Here is a 22,469-nt window from a genome sequence, read left to right as displayed (position 1 = left end):
GGCTGAGGCTTGCTGCTTCTTCCGGAGTTGGCGTCGGAGCGGGCAGGGAGCTCCCGCCTTGTTTTCCTTCCCGCAACCAATCCTCGTCGAGATAAGGGCGTGGCTACCCATGGGGGGGCGGGGCGAGGCCCCTTCGTGCCTCGTCATTGGCTAGAGTGGCGAGGGAGGCGGGGATTTCAGATGAGTGACGGTCCGCGGCCATCGGCGCGTGGCGACGGAGGTTGAGGGAGCTTTGAGCGGCGGTTCCCTGGGCAGCGGCCATGGCCGACTGGGTGTCCTATTATCGTGGCGACGGGCCGGACGAGGAGGAGGACGGCGAGCAGCAGGAGGAGGAGGGACAGGAGGCTGTCGGTAAGATACCTTCCCCTCGGCCGAGGGCAGCTCGTGGCTGCGGTCCCTCAGCGGGCGCCCCGGGCGTTGATGCGGCTGCCTTTCCCCCTCAACGTAGCGGACCACAGGTTCTCGGGGCGGGACAGCTTGATTTTCTTGGTCGACGCCTCGAAGGCCATGTTCGAGCCCTACGAGGATGAAGAGGCGGCCACTCCCTTTGACATGACCATGCAGGTGAGGAAGGCAGGGCGGTTGTGGCCCTCCGAGGGCCCTCTGCCTTCAGCACGTAGCTGCTGCAGTCTGCCCGTCGGAACCGCTGATTGCCAAAGGCTGCACTTTGTATTGTTACTGCCCCTCGTTTTCTTCACGTTTTGACCCCTGTACTTTCTTTTCAGTGCATCCGGAATGTGTACACCAGCAAAATTATTAGTAGTGACAAGGATTTCTTAAGTGTTGTGTTCTATGGCACGGAGAACAACAAGAACTCTGCAGGCTTCAAGCATGTCTATGTCCTTCAGGAGCTGGACAATCCAGGTAGAGGAGTAAAGGGGTATGAAGATTTGCGTGAGGAAATCTGTGTAGTGTTGCTAGTAACTGGTCTCTCTGAAAACAGCTGTCAAGTAAATGGAAAAGTTCTTGTTTCTGAGATGTGTTTTGGGAGGAGAGAGTGACCTGGATGTGTTAGCTGATAGCCATCTGAACATGAACCAGCAGTGTGCCCAGGTGGCCAAGAAGGCCAGCGGCATCCTGGCTTGTATCAGCAATAGCACAGCCAGCAGGAGCAGGGAGGTGACTGACCCTCTTTACTCAGATCTGATGAGACTGCACTTCAAGTGCTGTGTTCAGTTCTGGGCCCCTCACTACCAGAAAGACATGGAGGCCCTGGAGTGTGTCCAGAGAAGGGCAACGGAGCTGCAAGGGGTCTGAAGCACAATTCTGATGGGGAGCAGCTGAGGGAACTGGGGTTGTTCAGTCTGGAGGAGGCTTATTGCTCTCCATGACAACCTGAAAGGAGGCTGTAGCGAGGTGAGGCTGGCTTCTTCTCCCAGGTAACACTGAAAGGGTGAGGGGGAATGGTTGTTCAAGTTGTCTATGAGGAAAAACCTGCTCTAAAAGAGCAGTGTTGCAGTGGCAAAGGCTGCCCGGGGAGGTGGTGCAGTCACCGTCCCTGGAGGTGTTCCAGAACCGTGTGTCTGTGGCACTGAGGACATGGTCAGTGCGCATGGTGGGGATGGGTTTATAGACAGACTAAATTGTCTTATTAGTGTTTTAAAACCTTAATGATTCAATGATTGAGTAATGTAGAGGAATTTTAAAAACATTGTGGGAGCTTAGCCTTTTCTGTTATACCTGGTTCTGATTGCCTTTCTATGTCTGTTTCATTTTTTTTATCTATTTTACTGTGGTCATCCTCTTGCAGTCTCTTAAAGAGGGTCTCAGCAGAACTCTTGAAGACCCATCATGTGCTGGCCACACTTCAGAATAAGGCTCAGTCTTGATAAGGCACCAGAAATGACAACTAATGGAGAATATCACAGAATCACAGAATGGCTGAGGTTAGAAGAGACCTCTGGAAGCCATCTTTATCCAACCCCAACGCTCAATCAGGGTCAGTTAGAACAGGTTGTACAATTCGTTAACTGAGTGTTCTTTCTCTTATTTTCATAACAAATACTTGATATTTGCTTTTCTATTTTGTTAGGATTACACAGAATGTGCTTGTTAACAGAAGTGCCAGTTGGTAAATTGGAGAAGATACCGGGGGGAGTGCAACAAAGACATGTTAGGAGCTACAAATTCTATGACAGCTGAGAGTCTTGTAGGGGAACTCTGTCAACTGGCTGTATCTCTGGGGAGGAGGTTTCATTTCATTTTCTTAATTAGGAGCTGCAAGTTAGTGTTCTTGCTCTCATGCTTTGGTAAGCCTGGGTTCCCCTGCAAGAACTGTGCCTTGTCCTAGTTTCGGAACTAATTACAAGTGGGACCTGACAAGACTGCCCTAGGTTCTTCTTCCTTCTTTGGCAGTATCTTAGGCTTCTCACTCATCCTTTTTCCTTCTCTTTCCCTGTTTGCCCTTTTTCTCTGCATTAGAGGTAGTAGCTTTGTCCTGCTTATAAAGATAGCTAATTTGAAAGGGAGACGTTGTGGGAAAGGAAGTGTATTTACTGTCATTGGAGAGATGTGTGCTCTGGAGAAGGGAGACATTATAGTTAGTTATGTAGTTATTATGAAAATTAATGCTATTAATTTAAGGAATGTTGAGCATGAAAATAAAATAGCAAATGCACAAAAAAAGACATTTTTGGGTGTGATTTCAAGATTGCTATTGAATTTGAGTGAAGGATGAAAGAAGAAACTCTGCAGATTGCAGCAGCTGAAAAATGAAAGCTTATTGTCTTTTGTAGAGTTGTAGAAGAAGACAGGAGAATTACTTTCAGGTGGGTGGGAGAAGGAGTGATACTTGGGCTGGAGTGATCCATAGGGATTTTAAAAGGCCATTGGTACATGCTCTGAACATTGCTGGAGCCCTTGTGGTTATCTGGGCTGAATCCAACGTCTGGAGTGATACTGTCAAGCATGCAGCACAAGGGAGCAGGAGGAGTTCTCTCTCTTCCCAACCTGCCATGGAGATGCAGGATGTATTTCAGCCTTGTTGCTTTTTGCTGGCGGCACAGTGGTCTGCCATTCCTCTGCAGGGGGTGCAACTGCTGTGTTTCCTAATGAGAACTTATGCTTTCAATGCAGAGGGTGCGTGATTCTTTGATCCCTGCCTGTTTCCTGCAACAGAAGGTGCCCCACATTTACGCTAGGTCACTTTGCGTTCTCTTGGCCTTTGCAGGTGCTTTCAACTGATAACCAGCTTACAATGTTGAAAATGTTAGTGTATCTCAAACAGTTTTCTCAGACAGGCGGTAGAAAGGCACCACTGTAGAGCTGCTGAAGGATGTCAATCAGATAACAGCTGCAGGAAACTCTCAGTGCTTCTTTAGAAGAGTTTGCAATACTTCTTTCAGAATTTCTGATGTTTGCAAATGCTATTATTTCCCATAGGTGCAAAGCGTATTCTGGAGCTGGACCAGTACAGGGGAGATGAAGGACGATTACTTTTCCGTGAGTCCTTTGGCCACAATGCTGACTATTCACTGGGTGAAGCGCTCTGGGCCTGCTCTAATCTCTTCAGCAATGTCCAAGTCAGACTGAGCCACAAAAGGATCATGCTTTTCACCAACGAGGATAACCCTCATGCCAATGATAATGCTAAGGCCAAGCTGGCCAGGACCAGAGCTGGTGATCTGAGAGACACAGGTCAGTATTCTCCCCTTTAACAGAAGTCTCTAATTTCAGGCAGAATAAAAGTGATGTGACCTTGCAGCAGGTATTAACTGCATTGCAAGATTGTGCTGGAAAAAAAATATAGAACTATCAAAACTAAGGAAACTTTCTGATGCTTTCTGTGGAGGATGATTTCAAAAATAATGCTTTCTATTATGTTGGCCCACGATGTCAGAGGTGGATGTTGGCACTGTGGTCTTAGAGATTGAAGCTTCCTACAGATATTCTGTGGCATCTTGTTGCTGTGTGACAGATGGCAGCAGAGGGGCAGTCTGACAAAATGGTGTCTGACATGGAGGTGCACGTGAGGAAAAGGTGTGTCATTGAATTCCTCCATGTGGAAAAAAAGGCACCCATTGACGTTCATCAACACTTGCAGAATGTTTATGGGGACCAAACAGTGGATGTGAGCACAGAGAGGCAGGGGGTGGTGCGTTTTAGCAGTTGTGACAGCAACGTGAAGGACAAGGCACGTTCCAGACGCCATGCACAGCTGTCACAGCATGAAATGAAGAGTGTCTCAGTCATCTCACCCTTGTGAATCGTCAGATTACATCTGGGGAGCTGTGTACAGATCTGAATATCAGCTTCAATTGGAAACGATGTTGCCAACGATGTTGGCAAAGTTGGTGCCAGCTGGGTCCCGCGAATGCTCACACAGGAACAGAAGGAACATCATATGCAAGTATATCAAGACCTGTTGAACCAATAGAGGCTGAAGGTAACAGTTTCCTGTATTGCATCATTACTGGTGATGAGACGTGGTGTCACCACTACAAGCTGGAGTCAAAAAAGGCAGTCCATGGAGCAGCAACATGTGGATTCACATTGAAGAAAAGGTTTAAGATATAGTCTCTGTCAGGTAAACTGTTGTGTGGTCTTTTGGGATAGGAAACTGGTGGTCCTTCTGTATTTCTGGGAATTTGGACAATCAACTCTGACTGCTGCATCGTGTTGCTGACTAAGATGAAAACTCAAACTTCCAGAGTCAGACCAGAGGAGAAGACAGCCTTTCTCTTGCAACATAGTAATGCCATGTCCCCTGGCACTTTGAGGACTGTGAAGCACATTTCAGTCTTGGCTTCAACATGAATCAGTCTTGACTGAACTATGCTTCTACACCCACTGATTAGTCCAGATTTGGCACCTTCTGACTTCCATCTGTTCAGGCTGATGAAAGATGGACTGTGTGGGCAACATTTTACTAGTTACAACCATCATAGCAGCTGTGAACAGATTTCTACATGTGGCATGCAGACTCTTGTTCACTGCTGACAAAAATGCATAGTTTATGGTGGTGACTGTTGAAAAATAGTGTTTTGTAGCTGAGAATTTGCTCTGTCAAATAGTGTAATTGTACTCTTTGTATCTGTTGTAACTTCCATGGAAATAAACATGAGGCATTAATTTTGGAGCAACCTTTGGAAACCAGGTTGGATGACTGGTTTCCAACTATGAACACTTATTTTCTAGGGCTGCTCTATTTTCTTATCATAAATCAGAATTGTCCATGGAAAACAAAGTGTACTTTATTTCATTGTTCCACCATTTTCCAGGATGGGAATAATAACACTAGAGAGGGAAATAACAGCACCAAGTCAATGCAAAAGGAAGGTTGCTTTAATGATTGCACTTTGAATTAGCTGAAGAGCAGCAACCTGAGCTCAGAGACTGCAGAGCAAACGTTTCGTTAGTTCAGCTATGCAGCTGAGATAGCCACTGTTTTTGGAATTTAGCATATGTTCTAGATGTAGAAGCTGTAAGCATCCTTGATGCATTAGACCTTAACACTGGGAAAAGGGAACTGTTGAAGTCATTTCTTCTCTCTCTGCCTGAAGTAAGAGTATGAGCTTGTCAGAGCTGTTTCATGCACAAAGTTGTCCAGATTCTTAATTAGGGAGGGAACATTTTCCACGCTACATTGCTTTGACTGAAGCTGAAGAAAGTCTTTTGCTTCTTTCCCTTGAAACTTCCCTATGTGGTGCAGATGGGACAATTTGGTGCTACTTTTGGTCAGGCAGAAAAAACTGAGGAACATGCCAATGTAAAAAAAAGCAGCTTATGTGATCCTCGTCCTGTTTTTTGCTTTGTTTCTAGGTATTATCCTGGACTTGATGCACTTGAAGAAGCTCGGAGGGTTCGATATCTCTTTGTTCTACAGGGACATCATCAACATAGCAGAGGATGAGGACCTTGGGATCCAGCCTGATGAGTCAGGGAAACTGGAGCATCTCATGAAGAAAGTACGAGCAAAGGAGGCAAGGAAACGAGCTTTAGTCAGGTGTGTGCCTAGCTGTTGTACGTCATTCAACAGAGGCAACTGGCTGTTATTTTTAGACTGCATCTCACCTTCTTCTTCTGGAATGATTGGCATCAGTGCTTAAATTTTTCAGTATTAATTCCTCAGTTTGAGTTGGTGTTTCTTCTTAGCTTCCAAGGATATTTGGCCTTGGTGGATGACAAATTGAGAGTGAAAGTAGATCTCTTTTTTTGCACCGTGTGAATCTCCTTTATTAACCTTGGTCAGAAATTATCATCATGAAAAATGACATCATTGCCAAAGTAAAACACCTGCGAAGAAGTCTGCAACATACGGTGTAAAATGTTCAGTTTATAGTGCAACCTGATTGAAAGGAGGCTTTGCTTACTTGTGTTAACTTAGGAAAAAGTTGATCTCAGTGTGACTGGTAGGTATTCTGTCCTATTATTTAACAGATACGTGTGGCCAGTATGTCTGTGCACTTGGTATGGATTCACACAGCCTTGATACTTCTGATCTCCTACTGAAAGATTAGAAATGCTTACAGAGAGATTAAAGGGATCTTGACAGAGCGGATAGAAAGTATTTTTGGAACCACCTACTTCATAACAGTTGTTTTTTACCAAATGAATTCTTAACAGGTTGATGTGGGTTCACAGTAAATGAATGACCTTTGCAGCCTGATGTTTTTTACAATATATGAAAAAAAAAAAATCCAACTTCAGCTGTTGTCACTGGCATTGTCCTGTTTGCAACTTTATTTTCCTCTTCTGAGAATGTTCCTCAAGTTTTCTAATACCTGAGGAGGAAGAATCCTTGCCAGTGATATCTTTGAGATGAGAGCAAATAACATTCACTGTAATCCACCATTCTGCACTCAGAACTTGACGACTGCCTCCAATTTTAAACTTTTTCTTACGAATTTTTGTCAAAGTTTGGATTTTTTATCATGGTATTGTTTGTCTTGATGGTGTTCTTTTGGGGAGTTTTACTCTCTGCTGGAGCAGGTGTGTGAATTCATAGGTGACGCTGTGTTAAGCAAAAGTGAGATGCCCAACCATAAACTTGTGCTGTGCTCTATCTGGGTGTAGCTGCCCTTCCAAGCGAAAAACGTGGAAGAAATATGTTACATTAACTGTGCTTAACTAGTCTTTATGACCAGAAGTGATGTAATTAATTCCAAGAATGTTTATATGTGATTGAAATTATGAAGCAAGTAATGTTTCAGTTACACCTGTGATTTTAGGGGAGGGAAGATAAAGGAGATTGGAGAAAATAAGTTATATGGGAAGATGACTTTTTTTTTTTTTTTTTTTTGCAAAAGTGATCCTTCAGAAGTCTCAAGTCTGCCTTCTGCTTCTTTTTACACAGGTTAAATCTGTATTTGAACAAAGATCTGTCTTTCTCTGTTGGTGTTTACAACCTTATTCAAAAAGCTTACAAGCCATATCCAGTGAAACTTTATCGGGAAACTAATGAACCTGTTAAAACAAAAACAAGAGTGTTTAATGGAAAAACAGGCAGTTTGCTTCTGCCTAGTGATACAAAAAAGGCTCAGGTAATGTAGTGGTTGTGTGCCTTCTCACTCTGTGATTTTGGGGTGGTGGTGGTGGGGAGAAGCTCAACCTTTTACTGCTTTTGTTTATATTTCTTTCAGGATGAGATAGGGGAGTATTTACATCTGTATGCTCTTTGGGTTAGTGCAGTCATTTTGTAAGCTGTGCAGAGAGAGAGTGGGTTGTTTCTGTGGTGTGATACTCCAGGGAAAGCAGAGCTGCTGGTGGTAGCGTGTCCAGGAGCACAGGTCATTTCTTTCTGTAAGGCAGCACTGGGTTGTCAGAGCCTTGTGCTGCGCTGTTGGTAGTATCTCTTGAGTCATTAGGAACAAATTTTGACCACTTTATTAAACATACAAATGTAAATCACAGAGGGGTTGTTCTTTTCCAAAGAAAAAAAAGGAGCACAGCAGCTTTATTCTTTATGTTTTTTTTTATTCTTTGCTTTGTCTTCCTGCTTGATAGTTAGTCTGATGTAGATTGAATGCTTTTTCCTCTCTGCTCAGGCACAGCCTTACTTCAAAATAGAATAGGCAGTTGCTAAATGTATTGGCACAAGTGCACTTTGTTTCCTTCCATGCAAAAGGCTCATGAAATTGTACTCTAAGATTGATTGTTATTTTTATTTATACTGAACAGTAATTTTTTGAAATAAAATACAGATGAGCAGAGAGCTGAGCAGTAAGACCTTACATGTCTAACTTCTGGAGGTTGACTATAATGTTTTCATTTTTATGATATATGAATGATGCTTCAAAAGCATTGCTTTTTGGTTTCTGTTTTTGTCAGGAATGAGTAGCTGATGTTTGTCTGCTAAAGCAAGTTTAGAGCCACGGTTTGGTCAGGATCTCTGGAAGTATCTGCTCCAACAGTGCAGAGCAAGACTCACAAAACTGCATCAGGTTATTCAGGGCTTGTTTGGGCCAGCTCTGAGTAACTGCAAGGATGAGATGTGACAGTCTCTCTGTGCCAGGGCTCAACCACTGGCTTAGGAAATTGCATTTTTCTAATGTTCAGTCCAAATTTCCCCTGGGACAGTGGTTGCAGACTATGACCAACAATTTTAAGTGTGCCCCGATGAGGAGAATTCGCCCTGTTTTGTCTATAACTGCCTTTCCAGTAGTGGAAGACAGCAGTTGCCTTCCCTTCTTTACCTGTCTCATCCAGTTTTTCTTCTGCTAGCATCAGAACTACCTGTTCTTCTCTGTCTCCTTCTAATTTAGACATATGGAAGCCGCCAGATTGTGATGGAGAAAGAGGAAACCGAAGAAGTGAAACGGTTTGATTCTCCGGGCTTGTTTCTGATTGGCTTCAAACCACTTTCAATGCTAAAACAGCACCACCATATCAGGCCCTCCCAGTTCATATATCCTGAAGAGTCCCTAGTAACTGGTAAGCACAGGTAGCAAGAGAAGATTCACACCTTGCATTAGGGTAACCACCTGTTCCATAAATTATTGGAGTGGTGACTGAGTCTAAAATCTTTGTCTAACTTAAGAACATGCCAATATTAAAATGTATAGAAATAAGTATTACTGCCCCTCTCAGTTGCAGTTATTTTTGTTTTCTTCAGCAGAGGAGAGCTGATTGGGCAGGGAAGAATATTGCAATCTGAATTATTAATTTGTTGCTTTTGGAAAAGGTCCTACGGTGTGCTGCTATTCCTGTGTTCCACCATACCAGAGAGATGCTTTGGAGATACGTGTTTCCAGTTTTCAACCTTGCTTCATTTCTCAAGCATTAGTGATTTTAGTTCTTTGCCCAGAACTCACACTGTTCTGGTCAGGAGAGATAATGGCATTGTAGAGATTTCCATCTTCCAACAGTTGTTTTTTTAACATCGGAAATAGTGCGAGTATTGCAAAGAAGTCACAGCATCAAATCTGTAATGTCTGGCGTTACATTCTGGAACAAAGGAGCAAATCTGTCAATCTGACCAGTGCAGTCTTTACTTCGCAGGCAGTACAACTCTGTTTAATGCCTTGTTGATGAAGTGCTTGGAGAAAGAGGTGATGGCACTGTGCAGATACATCGCCCGCCGGAATACTCCCCCTCGCTTTGTGGCCCTGGTTCCTCAGGAGGAAGAGTTGGATGAGCAGAAAGTGCAGATAGCTCCTCCAGGTATGGGGAGAGATGTTGCCTTTCCCTCTGACTGCTTTGTTGGGTGCAGTCAGCATCACATTTGCTATGTTTCAAATACTGTCCCCTTGTAGGTACTGGGAGGTATTACTGATTGTGCTGCATAGGGCAAAATAACAAGCTGGTCTGGGGTGTCATCAGACCTATCTGATAATCTTGCTTTTTCCCCTAAATTCAGATTTTGAGGCCATGGTTCTCTTGCTCTCTCTGTCCTGTGTATTAGGTTTCCACATCATTTTCCTACCATATGCAGACGATAAACGGAACGTTGATTTTACAGAAAAGGTACCAGCCAATCGAGAACAGGTGGATAAAATGAAGGAGATCATTCAAAAACTCCGCTTCAAATACAGGTACATGGAGATAAACAGTGTGTGGGATGCACGTAGGGAAGGAAGCTCAACATTATTGCTTTCTTTACTGCACACATTTTTCAGCCGTATTGTCCACAAGATGAGATTTTGATGCATGTATTGACTAAATAGCTTTAATTGGGATGTTGCTTCATAGCTACTAGTTTAATAGGCTCTGGCATTCTTCAGCAAGTCTACAGTAAATGTTCTAGGAAGCCATAGTTATAAATACATTGATTGTTTTCCAATCAACTGCTTAATGATCCATACTTGGCGGCCGAGCAGAGCGCCTTAAAGGTTGTGATTGCAGTAGATGTAAGACTTTGAAGTGGTCTTTAGCTTTGATCTGGATTCTGTTCCATGATATGGTCAAGCATCACCATGTGAATATTTTTGTTCTTTTTTAAATATTAGGGATGTGTCAATTATTAGTTTAGATAACTCAGCAAGCCTTGCTCCTCCATTTCACAATGCAGTGTCCTGCATATAGAAGCTACACATACATTTTTACTCAAGGGCTTAAAGTATACCTCAGGTGTGGGAGAACACTTTGTCTCCCAAACACAAATGTGTCCCTTACCTCACAGTGTCATTGCTGCAGGCACACACATAAAATGCATTCAGTGAGGAAACCTTCAAGAGACAATGATTTGCACAAGCAAATTGCTTCCCTTTGCATTAATCTTGTGCAAACTTATTTCTCAATCATTCTGAAATGACCAGGCATCATCTGCTTTATGTAGCATGTTCTGGAATTCTTCATAGTATTGCTCTTGGTTTCTGAGTTGTTGTAATTTGTTGCAGATATCACATTTTATTTTGCCAATCTATTGCAGATCAGGCCTGGATCTTTCAAATGAGCGTGTGCTAGAGAGAATAGCTGGGCCTTTTTTGTCATAACCAGGATAAATTTCAGGAGGGGGACTTCTATGGGACTTTAAAATAAGTGGGACATAAAAAGTTGTATGTAGAAAGTAGCACAGTAGTGCAGAATGCCAGTCTCTCTATTTATCTCATATAGCTTTCTAAGTCTCCCACAGCTACCTAACACATTTGGTATACATGACAGGATGGTGACTCAGCAGGTAAACTGAAAAGAGAATACGTGATTCTTCTGGTGAGGTGGATTGATTTGTGGGAAAGAGGGAAGTTTGACTTTGAAATAGACTGGTGGCAGATCTTATGTCTTAGATTCCTGGCAGCATGCACTGAAAATCTGGGGAATTCTTGACAGGACTGACAGCTTTGAGAACCCAGTTTTGCAGCAGCACTTCAGGAATCTGGAGGCTTTGGCGCTGGATATGCTGGAACCAGAACAAGCTGAGGATCTTACAAGTGAGAATTACTGGTAGATGTGGGGGAGGGTGGGTTTGAGGACTCCTGACTTTGTCTATTCTAAGTCAGAGTTTTGGTGCTACAAAACCAAATGCCTTTTAAAAGAATGTTTTAGTGGTGTTGTGTTCCAAGATGCAGAATTATGGATGTTTCTATTCTGAAATACAAAAACCTTAATTTCTTACACTGTCAGCAAAAAGGAGAAAGGAAAAATTTTCACTTTACACTCCAAAACTGAAATTTAATTCCCCTTTCCTTCCTCCATCTTTTTTTTTTCTTTTCTTTTGACGACAAACATTTTCTCTGCAATTCCTGTCTTCAAGAGTCTAATAGTATTCCAACCTGATGAGGAGGCAGAGCTCCTTACAGAATTGTTCTGCCAGGAGGCAATGTTGCCACCTGGTGGCTGTGACAATTTCTCAGAACACCTATCAAAGGCTACAAACCTACTCCTGAAGGAAAAGTTTTATTTGGTTTGGTTTTAAATTTTGTTCTAATCTAATCTAGGAATAGTGTTAGAGAAGCTGCTTATTTCCTATGAAGTGATATCTAACCAATAATCTGGGACCCTCTGCTAGATATTGTACAAATACATGACAGAAACAAGTTCTGCCTCAATCTATTTGTAATCTTAGGTAATAAACTGTTGCATTTTAAACGTCCAAGATTAGACCTAGCTAGCAGTGCCACCAACAAGATCTTCTCTATCACTTCTACCATCTAAGTTTTGTTCCATGTATATATTTAACAGTTCAGGGATATGTGCGTATGTATAACACAAATCCTTGATGTTATCAAGAGCTGTGAATTTCTCATTTGTGATTATCGTAACAAAGCTCTTTGCATTTTGCATGTTTGCAAGATGCTGGCATGGTTGCTTTTACAGAAGGAAAATTGTATCGGGCAATTTGCTTTTCTTGAGGGGACAAATCTTTCTCTTTTGCCAGTGCCGAAGACTGAAGAGATGAGCCGCAGGCTGGGCAACCTGGTGGAGGAGTTCAAGCAGCTGGTTTATCCTCCTGACTACAACCCTGAAGGGAAGGCTGCAAAGCGAAAACAAGGCAAGTAAAGGCAGTGCAGATACACAACACGGTGTCTGTATTATTTTCAGTTGAGGCTTCTGCATTTTCGGTTTTCAGTGATTCACAGGGAGCAGAGAATACTGTGGTATCAAGCTGGAGAACTGCTAGAATGAGAAACTGCCTAGTGAAAACCTAGAGTGGTATAAAAGAAATTCATGCCTTCAGTCTGTATGCTGGGTGAGGAAGCAGACTTTTATGCATGGACAATTTTGCAAGTGCAAGATGACCATTTTGGGGAATAAGTGTCAAAGTAATGCTCAGGTCCAGCTGTGGTTTGGGAAAGTGCAAAACTGTGCATAAAGCAGGAGTGTCAGCTGAATTCCCTATGTGAACACAGAGTTTTGTCCTTGAGTTTGAGATCACTGCTATAAGTGAAATACCGGATAGTTTACATATTGACACCTACTTTAGAAAAAACACTGAGTGAGTGAGTATGTAGATGGCCATTAAAATATCATTCTAATGGCTATTAACTTGGTATGTATAAGAAATGCTGATGTCTTTCAGTTGTGAAAATTTTGAAAATAATGGTGATATAAAATTTGTCTTTCCAGCTGGTGATGGTCAAGCAGAAAAGAAGCCCAAGACAGAAATCTCAGAAGATTCACTGAGGAGTTACGTGCAGAATGGCACTCTGGGCAAGCTCACTGTCTCTGCTCTGAAGGATATGTGCAGGCATTACAGGCTGAGGAGCGGGGGGAAGAAGCAGGAGCTCATAGATGCACTGACTGAATACTTCAGTGGGCGCTAAGCAGGAATGGAAGGCCATGGTTGACTTCCACTTGCTTAAAGTTGCGGTTGTTGTACTTGAATTGTGAGTTTGCTTAATCTTGCCACAGAGGAGAAGCAATGGTTGCTGAATCTAGCACTGGAGAAACTTCCGACTTGTAGTTTTTGAACATTTCTGCAAACTCAGATACTGTTCACAGTAGCAGAATTAAATGTCCTGCTAACTCAGGTTGCTCACAGATCACAGTAGTGCCTTTCTGGTTTTTTAATAAAGTTATTTTGGACTTTTTTCTTTGCACCACCAGCTGTAGCATCTTTTCATCACGAAGACAGCAAAATTCACTTAAATAAAAAGCAGATCATTTGTGTGACACCACATGAACACATGCGGCAGATCAAGTCTGTCTGCCAACAGAGGATGTAAACACAGGGGTTTACTTTGCTGCCAGCATCAGTGCTTATCATCAAATTGTGTTCTTTTCCCCCATCGGTGTTATACAGATTACTAGCAGATCACAAAAGAGAGAATCATTACTAGTGATCAGGAGCAACACTTCATAGAGCTGCTGAGCCAGGTCTTCCTTTTTTAAATGGTAAAGAAGAAAAAAAGTCATGTTCCGTGGAAAACTGCAAGCACTTATCCAAGGTAAATTACTGAGATGGCATAGTGCTTTTCTACCTCTGTAGTGAGTACGAGTCAGAGTATTATACAAGTTCCTGTGCCAAAACCTGTGCTCAAAAGTAGCAGATTGTGGAGAGTAACCCTTGATTGTTACTCAGAGTATTTTTTAAATCATACTGATGAAGCTGCATCTGGGGTTCTACGTCTTGTTTTTTAAACTTTCATCCTTGGGATGTCCCACTTGTGTTGCAGCACAAGATGAGTTAAAATGATAACTTAGTGGCTAGCTGAACTGTAACTTAGCACTGAATGCAGTCGTGGAATACATGAGGTATTTTGGTCTGCACGGTGTTTGCATTCAGCAGATTCCCGTTTGGCACACTCCATTAGGCAACTTACTGAAGAGTTAAGTTGTATATTAAGGTCATGGCTGTGCTGTGAGCGCAGAATATGTATTGGGAGCCAGCTGAAAACAGCCTGAGAACTGCAACCACTCTAGCTGTACCATTACACTGCCCACTTCCACCTGCAGTGCTTCGAAAGAGCAGCTAACATACTGAGCCCTGCAGATTGAAACTCATGTCTTACTTTCAATCTGCTTGCATTATGATTGATAGGTATTAATAAAGAATGTCTAAGCAATAAATTCTTTTTGCCCTTAGGTGGAGAAGTTACTGTAAATGCTTGTCTTAGCAAGGCCTGAATTGAGTGCAATATAATAATGAGACTACCTTAATTTTGTGAGTTTTCCTATCCTGGATGCCCTTGTTAGCTTCTGTCTTGGCTTGCTAACCCCCAGGCACAGTATGTTCCAGGCTTTAGATAATTATGTTTCTTCTAGGTTATTACATCTCCCTTTCTTCTTTTTAAAGCAGGCTATTGCATTAAGCATAAGTTTACCAGGAATGGCGATGGAAGGCTTCAAAGCAGAAAATTAGCTTTATTTACTCTAGAATCCTTTATTTCTGTTTCGTATGTGCTTTGTTTTACATTAGCTGTCTTGGCACGATACAGATAGGGCAAACTGTGGTTTTAAATGACTAGCTCAGAGATCAGAACTGGTAGATGGAACAGCAGGCTTTCCAAAATTTGTACAAACAACAGGGTTCTGAGATCTTTGTATACATGACAGTAATATTCTTGCTAAGATGAATTTATCAGCCCTTTACAAAAAGGTACAATTTGTCTTAAGTCTTGCGTGAGCTGCTTTCATCTGCTTCAGATATACTTAATAAAAGGTATGCAGTTGGTACCACTGTGAGAATGTTACACAACTTATTTTCCCTTCTGCTGTTGTACCTATTGGTCTTTCCACTCTAGTTTTCCTTTCTGCCTTGGAAAGGTGGGAGGCACAGCTGAGCTGGGCAGCCACACAAGGAGACAAAATGCTGGGGATAAGCTTCCAGCTGTTAAGTCCAGGCATCCTGCACAAGACAAATTTGGTATGATCCACTCCAATGCAGAAGTTTGCATTTCTGCTCAAAACAGAATTATGATTTGTAACACAACATGCACTGAACTACAGCTAGCTCCATAAAACCACACCAGATCCAGAATGCTGGTGGTGCGTTCATGCTTTTCAAGATCATGAAATTATGTGACCTTCTTGAGTCATAGGTTGTTTTATCTGAGAAATCACTTTGTCCACTGTTGTCTTGGCTACGACTTAAAGGGCTGATCTTCAGGCACATAACTATAGTGCAGTAGCTTCTCTAAAAGCGTGAGATCATTTTTACAGTTTTTGGCCAGATGTACAGTACTTATCAGACATAGCAAGCTGCTCTCTACCCAAGAATATGTTTTGTATTTAAATGTCTTAAGAAGCCCAAACTTTGCAGATCATTGTTGCAATCCATGCAAAGAAAACTGAGGGAATATTGATCTACTACACCATGATGGCCTTTAGGCTATCTCTGAGCAGTTCAGCTTGAAAAGTAGAACACTTCAGTTAGCAAGTGCTTTCCCGAGGGAATGACAATTCTGGACGTTCCTGTATTTAGATTTGTCAGTAATTTTATTTTCTTTTTTAAAAAAAAAAACAACCAGCATTTAAAAATAAGTGAAATTAGAGATTTCCCCTTGTGCACTGCCGTACGACTTCAGCTCCCTATATACCTCTTAGAGAAGTCTCTAGCCTGATCTGAAGGAAGAGTTGTGCTATGTGTACTGATCCTGGCTCTACCAGCTGCTACACAGTAGCCACAGTCCTATGCTTGGTCTATGCTGCTTCACTTCAAAGCAACAACTCCTGCAGCCCAAATACACGCATTGTGCTGCGGAACCAACATACCTTATTCCCCCATGGAGTAAACCATTCTGAAACAGAGAGATACACCTGTTAGACGCTGAAGTATTAGGAAGCTAGTGGGTAGGTTACAAAAGCCCTGAGCAGGCAGATGTGGAGATAGGCGGGGATTTTTTTTTTTTTTTTCTTTTAAATGTCAAGCAGTAATACAGTTGTACTATCACTTTTCAAGAAGTAATACAACAAGAATGGGTGTTGGAGTGGAATAATAGAAAAAGGGAGGGGAGAAGAGGCAGAGACACTTTAAGAATTAAGCCACTATTGAACAAAAATGTGATTTTTGAAATGGAACATTGATATCAAAACTATAATGTCATCAACTAAAGCTAGACATTATTCCCCCTGACTTCACCATTACCCATTCCACACACACTCAAACTCATGGGCGCTCAGACCAACAGTCTCTCTATAGCTTGCTGTACAGACTGGATCTGAGGCTTTAGCTGCGATCCCTCCTTGATAGTGATGGAGCAGGCGATGACAGGCCGGGAAACCCCACACGCCCGGCCCAGGGCCTGCTTGGAGCGCACGAACACATAAGGAACATTCTTGTCCTCGCAGAGAAGAGGGAGGTGCAGGATGATCTCCAACGGTTCAGCATCGGCAGCCATCACAATGAACTCTGCTATTCCTCGGTTCAGTGTTTTGGTGGCTGTAAAAAGAAACTAAAAGTAAGTCTACGTTCCATGAAGCGCATTGCATGAACAACATTAAAAGATGCTGAAGTCAGCATGAGCAAGAAGGCAGGCCAAAGAATACTGTTATAGCTACAGGGCCATGTAATAGCACAGCTCCAAGTCCAAAATGAACAATTTGCAGTCAGCAGCGCACCCATGAGAGGAAGAAGGCTGACCCTTGAGTGCCAACAGCAGGTCCCAGGGAGGGATTATTCAGAGGGTCACATCTAGACTACCGCACCCAGCTCCACACCTTGAGAGATTCACAAAGGAGTGAGGCCAGCACAGGGTTAGCAGCTGGTGCACTCCATAGATGAGACCAAGAGAGCTGAATCTGTGCATACTGGAGAAGAACCAGCCAAGGTGGGATGGAGGAGAATAACTGCTGCCTTCTGCCACTCCAAGGAGACTGCAGAAAGGATGGAGCCAGGTTATCCCCATGAGCGCACAGTATAAAGGACAAGTTGTAGACTTTGACTGTTCTGGTGTGAGAGCAGTTTAAGCCACAGGAGACACTGTGGAGTTTCCATGCTTAAGGTTTTTTTGTTTGTTTTTTTTCAAATAAAGCTTAAGCAGATAAAGCCCTGAGCAGCTTGATCCAGCTGTGAAAGGTGCCATTCTCTGAGCGGACTGCGCTACAGAGCTCCCCTCAAACCCCAGTTATCTTATGATTTTAAGCTGGCAAGGCACCTAGTCATCCCATTGCCACATCACAAATGATCACAGTACATGCACCAGGAACACAGTCCGAGCATCTAGGAGGAGGAAAGAGAGGGATACTCATGACAGCCAGAGCTATATAATATCCACGGCTCACAGCTGGAGAAAAAAATACAATCTCCAGCCACAGCTTCCCACGGCATTCCCAGCATGCCTTGCTGGTCCCACCTTCGTTGGCTCCTTTGCGTAGCTGCTTGTAGTTGCAGGACTGTTGCACGAGGTCCAGCAGTGTCTTGGTGAGCTGTGCGTCAGCCAGTGGGTAAGCTTTGGGGTTCACCTCTGCCTCACTCTAGAAACAGGAGAAAGGAAAAGATGGGAGAGTGGTATATCAGGGGCAAAGGAGTTTGTTCCATGGGACATTAGAGATGCAGCAAGTCCACCACGTGTAGTGCATCACAGAATCCCTATGGTTGAAAAAGTGCTCCAGGATCACCCAGCCCAACCTTCAGCTCACCCCCACCATGCACACTGACCACGTCCCTCAGTGCCACATCCACACGGCCCTGGAACACCTCCAAGATCGGCGACCCCACCATCTCCCTGGGCAGCCCGTGCCACCGCAGCACCACTCCTTATAAATGCTTCCTGATACCTAACCTTAATGTTCCTTGGCGCAACTTGAGGCAATCACCTCTCATCCTATAGCTACTATCTGGAAGAAGAGGCTGCCCGCACCTCGCCACAACCTCCTTTCAGGCACCTACGCATACGTATATCACGTACATCAGCCCACAACCCACCCCTAGATGCCCCTCGGCGCAGCCCCACGCAGCGCGGCCCCCACGTGCTCCCCGCCCGGCCGCCTCCTGCCTGGGCATGGAAGCGGACCCCTCCCCCGGACATCCCGCATCTCCCCCGGCCCCGCTCACCATGGCGGCGGCGGCGGCGGCGCGGTGCAGCTTTCAGCGCGGCGCGAGAACGCACGGGGCCCAACGCTCCTGCGCGCAGCGGGCCGCACGCCGCCGGAACTGAGGGCACGGCGGAGGGAAGTAGGCGGGCCGGGCTTCGCCGAGAGCCCTACCCACCGCGCGCCCTAGCGGCCGTGGGGCCATGGCGGCGGGCTGCGAGAGGCTGCGCGACCGGCACGGCGCGCGGTGGACCTTGCCGTTCCGGCCGCCGCTGTGTCTCGCCTGTGCCGTGGAGACCTTGGGCGATGGCGGAGCCTCGGTGGGGCTTCCCTTCCGTCTAAGCCTTGGTACCCCAAGCAGCCCGCTCCTGCGTTGAGGCAGGGACTCGGGGCACGCGGGGTGACGCTTTTACTGCCGCGATAAGCGTTGGGGCGGCCTGGCGCTCACGGTTGTCTTCCACCCGCAGCTGGTGCGGAGGAAGCACGCGCTGTCCCGTCTGCGCGATGCCCTGGCATGGCAGGCGCTGCCGGTCGTCCAGCTGCTGGCTCCAGACGAGAGGGGCTGCCTCTGTCTGATAGGAACGCTCTTCGGTAAGAGCTCCCACACGGCCTAACACAGCACCAAGGAGTGCCCTATTTGTAGGCTTGGGTTGGAAGGGACCTCAAAGCCCGCCCCGTGCCGTGTGCAGGGCTGTCTTCCACCAGCTCAGGCTGCCCAGGGCCCCATCCAACCTGGCCTTGAACTTCCAGGGATGGGGCACCCACAGCAATCTGGGCAGTTGTGCCAGCCCCTCACTGCCTTTTTAGTGACAGTTTTACCTGACTTCTAGTCTAAATGTCCCCTCTTTTAGTTGAAAACTGTTCCACCTTGTCTTAAAGCTATCTACCCATGTGAAAAATCAGTCCCGTCTGCTTGTAAGCTTCTTTGAAGTACTGGAAGGCCACAGTGAGGTCTCCCTGCAAGCTTTTCTTCTCCAGGTTGAACAAGCCCAGCTCCCTCAGCCTGTCTTCATAGGAAAGGTGCTCCAGCCCTTTTAGCATTTTGTGGCCTTCTCTGGACCCTCTCCAACAGCCCCACATACTTCTCGTGCTGAGTCCCCAGGCGTAGATGTGGTGCTCCAGTTGGGGCCTTACAAAGGCAGAGCAGAGGAGGACAATCACCTCGTTCATCCTGCTGGCCACCCTTCTTCTGGTGCAGCCCAGGATACTGTCGGCCTTCTGTGCTACAGGAGCATGCAGCTGGTTCATGTCCAGCTTTTCATCCATCAGGATTCCCAAGTCCTTCTCCTCAGAGCTGCTCTCAATGAGTTATTCTCCCAGTCTGCAAACATATCTGGGATTTCTCTGACCCAGGCTTTTCCACATTCAACTCCCCCCCAAAAATGGCAATAGACCACTGAAATACCCAATCTCATACTTCCACCAATGTTCTCCTTTACACATTGCTATTCCCCACGGAAAAGGGTCTGTCATTCCAAATAGAGCAGGGTAATTAATTTCCCTCTTCCCCAAGGAGCAGAACTGGCATGTTAATAAACTCCCACAGCTTTCCTAAGCATCTTGACAGATCTTTAAAGTCTTTACGGGAAACTGAGTGCTCTGGCTTCTGGCTCTTCCCAGAACACCCTCTGTTCTGGTCTCATGCCTCAATGCCTTCTCATCTTGTGGCACTACATGAAGATCCACACAGAAATGGAAGCGTGAATTTAAAAAGGATGTTATAGGATTTACTATCAAATGGTACAGTATTTCTTTCCCCCACTGTCATTTTATATTTGTTGAAATCCCTCTAGCCGTAGGACTACAACACCTGTTTCTTCCTGGTGGGTCAGCCTCCCAGCAGAACACAGTGTTCAGAGAGATGTCAGAAAGTGCCTTCAGTCCCTTAGATCTCGAACATCTCTCACTGTTTCTGTTTGCACAGCAATGCTGTGAGTAAGGTCTTTGAAATATCTAAAATCCTGTCAGAGGAGAAATAATGGTGTAAATGAGGGAATGGTCAGACAGCAAGAGAAAGGTGGAGGGTGTGAATGCAAATGCTTTCAAAGAGCAATTATACTGGGTTCCTTGAAGTCCACGGTCTCATTTGCACATCACAGATATGTGCTTTGTGCGAGGTGACTTACAAGCTCCTTCCCTTGCCACAACACTGAATAATTCAAGCTGCGTTTCCCAGCTGGTTTCCCAGCACAAACTGTGCTTTGCACATTGGAAACAGCTTTATTAGAATGTTGTGCAGGTTTCATTCTCTTGGTCACACAAATTTTTATTGAGCACTGTCTGCACACAATCCTATACAGATGTGGAGGGAGTAGTGCTTACGGCCAGTTCACTCCTACACTGTAGGATCCTAAACCATATATCCCAGAAGACAGAGCTGTACTTGCATTTCAGTGCTATGTTTTTAAATCATCAGTCTGTGTGCCTCTCTGAAAAGGTACACAGTTAAATTTTTAGGGGCCAGCTTTGCTGTAATTGATTGGCATTTTCAGTAGAGGGAGAAAACTTGGTGATGAGTAAGAATAAGGGTAAGATAAGAAGGATATCTCATAGCTGGGCTTTGACTCCTATCATTCTGCAGTGTTGTAATTCAGATGTATGATGCTGGAACATGCAGTGGTGTTCGCAGTTTCGTGTTTACCTACATAGATGGAGCCACTGACTTCAACTACAAAGCACATAAATTCTGAGAGAACAGAACACCTCATGCCTCTTTTTCCTGGTTATGAGGGCACCTTTTGCAGAATCCACCCTCTTCTGACAGGGTCAGATTGGCCTCTTGCGAAGCAGGGGGAAACAAACTGGTACTGAAATAATGTGCAGCTATTTTTACAAGAAGGCTTTACAGCACCAACGATCACAAGCAAAAATGAGTTCTGCAATTGATTGTGCTTTATCTTTTAGGGATGTGTCATGCTGTGGAGGACAGCGATACCCAGGACCGGTTTGGAGAAGGTGAGGTGCAGATTCTGTGTGCCAGTCAGTGGCAGTCTGTGAGAGGCGTCCATCTTGTCTGATAGCTCAGCTTCTGCACAGCTTGAATTGAGGAGAGCTGTTTTCTATCAGTTGCAAAAGTGTTAAGCAGACCATTCCAATATTTTGTGGTGTGTACATGTGAAGTGTGCGTGCATTTAAATGTTAGCATTTCTCCCTTGAGTTCTATGTGTGCCATCAGATGAGTAGCACTTGTAAATAAAGCCCCATCTTTGAACCTGACCAAATGGAAATCTTCATATTGGCTTCACTGAGCTTTGGAATCTAGTGCTTTCTCCTCAGGACAAACAGTATTTGGGACGTAGCTGTATAGCTTCTAGGTTCCTCTCTCTTAGCAGTCCTTCATTTGTAATCTGGAAACGCCTGCAGGGCTGAGAAGGGATGTCTGCAGTCCTATTAACCTTGGGCGTCTCTGCTGAGTCTTGTGATATTCACAGAGCAGCGATTTCCTCCTGTCCAGCCATGAGAGATGAAAGGAGGTGTGACCAGCTCCTTTCAGAGAGGTATCAGTTTTCAGACACGTGCTTGAAAAGTGTTGCAAAGGTGAGAGATCTTTCTGTCAGGATGCGGTTTTGCTGAGAGATGGATAATTTCAAACAGAGGAATTTTAACTTAATGACACCTAATTATTGAATGTTCTTAGAAATAGAATGTTCTTAGAAACTCTGAGAATTCCAGGCAGGAAGGGGCTATTAAAGCACCTATATATCATCTGCCTCAAAATACGCCTCCGCTCAGAAAGTTGGCCCTTCATCTAAAGTAGGTCTCCTAGATAAACTCACAGTATTGCCCTGGATATACCAAGAGGTGGTACACCTAGAAGTCTCTCTCTCTCTTTTTTTTTTTTAAATGCTTTCTTAGAATAAGAGTAAAAAGAATGTGTTAGAGTACAGTGTGCCCTGTTTGAAATGAGTCATGCCATGACAAGAAAATATATCCAAACTAACTTTATCAGATCGTATGGAGTGATATTCTGTACTGTGTCTCAGTTAAGAGTCACAAAGATAAGTAGGGCCTCAATTTATGGAAAGGTGTAGGGGATACCTGTGTATGTATGTCTGGTAGACTGTAATGTTACCTTCTCTGCAAGGCTGTTTTTAAAGGCCAGTTTTCATACTGTAGGATGCCCACTCTATTCAAATATCAGATTTTTTCACGGTTTCAAACGTGGGCTTTGTTTCCTTCCT

General features: G+C 44.4%; 3 protein-coding genes across 21 annotated transcripts in view; 2 read left to right on the top strand and 1 right to left on the bottom strand.

The window, feature by feature from the left end:
* The first annotated feature begins 160 nt into the window (after positions 1 to 160).
* Positions 161 to 13,418, top strand: XRCC6 (X-ray repair cross complementing 6). Of its 2 annotated transcripts, XM_003202301.5 has the most exons (12): positions 162 to 351; positions 449 to 564; positions 726 to 864; positions 3,382 to 3,636; positions 5,761 to 5,944; positions 7,295 to 7,481; positions 8,703 to 8,871; positions 9,439 to 9,600; positions 9,842 to 9,971; positions 11,206 to 11,306; positions 12,254 to 12,367; positions 12,943 to 13,418. In XM_003202301.5, exons 1-12 carry the CDS (start codon positions 261 to 263, stop codon positions 13,137 to 13,139), a joined length of 1,845 nt encoding a protein of 614 aa, XP_003202349.1. In that variant the 5' UTR covers positions 162 to 260; the 3' UTR covers positions 13,140 to 13,418. The 2 variants fall into 2 exon arrangements, with proteins under 2 accessions (XP_031410114.1, XP_003202349.1); XM_031554254.2 differs by lacking the exons at positions 449 to 564; positions 726 to 864 and having other exon boundaries at positions 161 to 351.
* A 2,316-nt stretch (positions 13,419 to 15,734) lies between these two features.
* On the bottom strand, positions 15,735 to 18,467 carry SNU13 (small nuclear ribonucleoprotein 13). The gene is made up of 3 exons (XM_085225590.1): positions 18,311 to 18,467; positions 17,610 to 17,730; positions 15,735 to 16,696 (listed from the first exon to the last, which is right to left on the bottom strand). The coding sequence occupies exons 1-3, from the start codon at positions 18,311 to 18,313 to the stop codon at positions 16,434 to 16,436; spliced, it is 387 nt and encodes a 128-aa protein (XP_085081716.1). The 5' UTR covers positions 18,314 to 18,467; the 3' UTR covers positions 15,735 to 16,433.
* Positions 18,437 to 22,469, top strand: part of LOC100547556 (coiled-coil domain-containing protein 134) — a 41,180-nt gene continuing 37,147 nt past the window's right edge. For 9 of the 18 annotated variants that reach the window (XR_014883678.1, XR_014883677.1, XM_085225429.1 and 6 more), the window contains exons 1-3: positions 18,437 to 18,608; positions 18,756 to 18,879; positions 21,193 to 21,243. Coding sequence is in view for 16 of the 18 variants with exons in the window: in XM_085225429.1 (XP_085081555.1) it covers positions 18,492 to 18,608; positions 18,756 to 18,879; positions 21,193 to 21,243 (292 nt within the window). In the remaining 2 variants the exon portion in view is untranslated. Of the gene's footprint in view, positions 18,637 to 18,755; positions 18,880 to 21,192; positions 21,244 to 22,469 lie in introns of all 18 variants that reach the window. The other 9 variants (XM_085225495.1, XM_085225474.1, XM_085225481.1 and 6 more) reach the window with 3 other exon arrangements.

The sequence above is a fragment of the Meleagris gallopavo genome, chromosome 1 (genome assembly GCF_905368555.1).
Source record: "Meleagris gallopavo chromosome 1, MGAL_WU_HG_1.1, whole genome shotgun sequence".
Taxonomy (NCBI): Eukaryota; Metazoa; Chordata; class Aves; order Galliformes; family Phasianidae; genus Meleagris; species Meleagris gallopavo.
The sequence above is the reverse complement of the archived record's forward strand: the minus strand, read 5'-3'. Positions and strand labels throughout refer to the sequence as shown.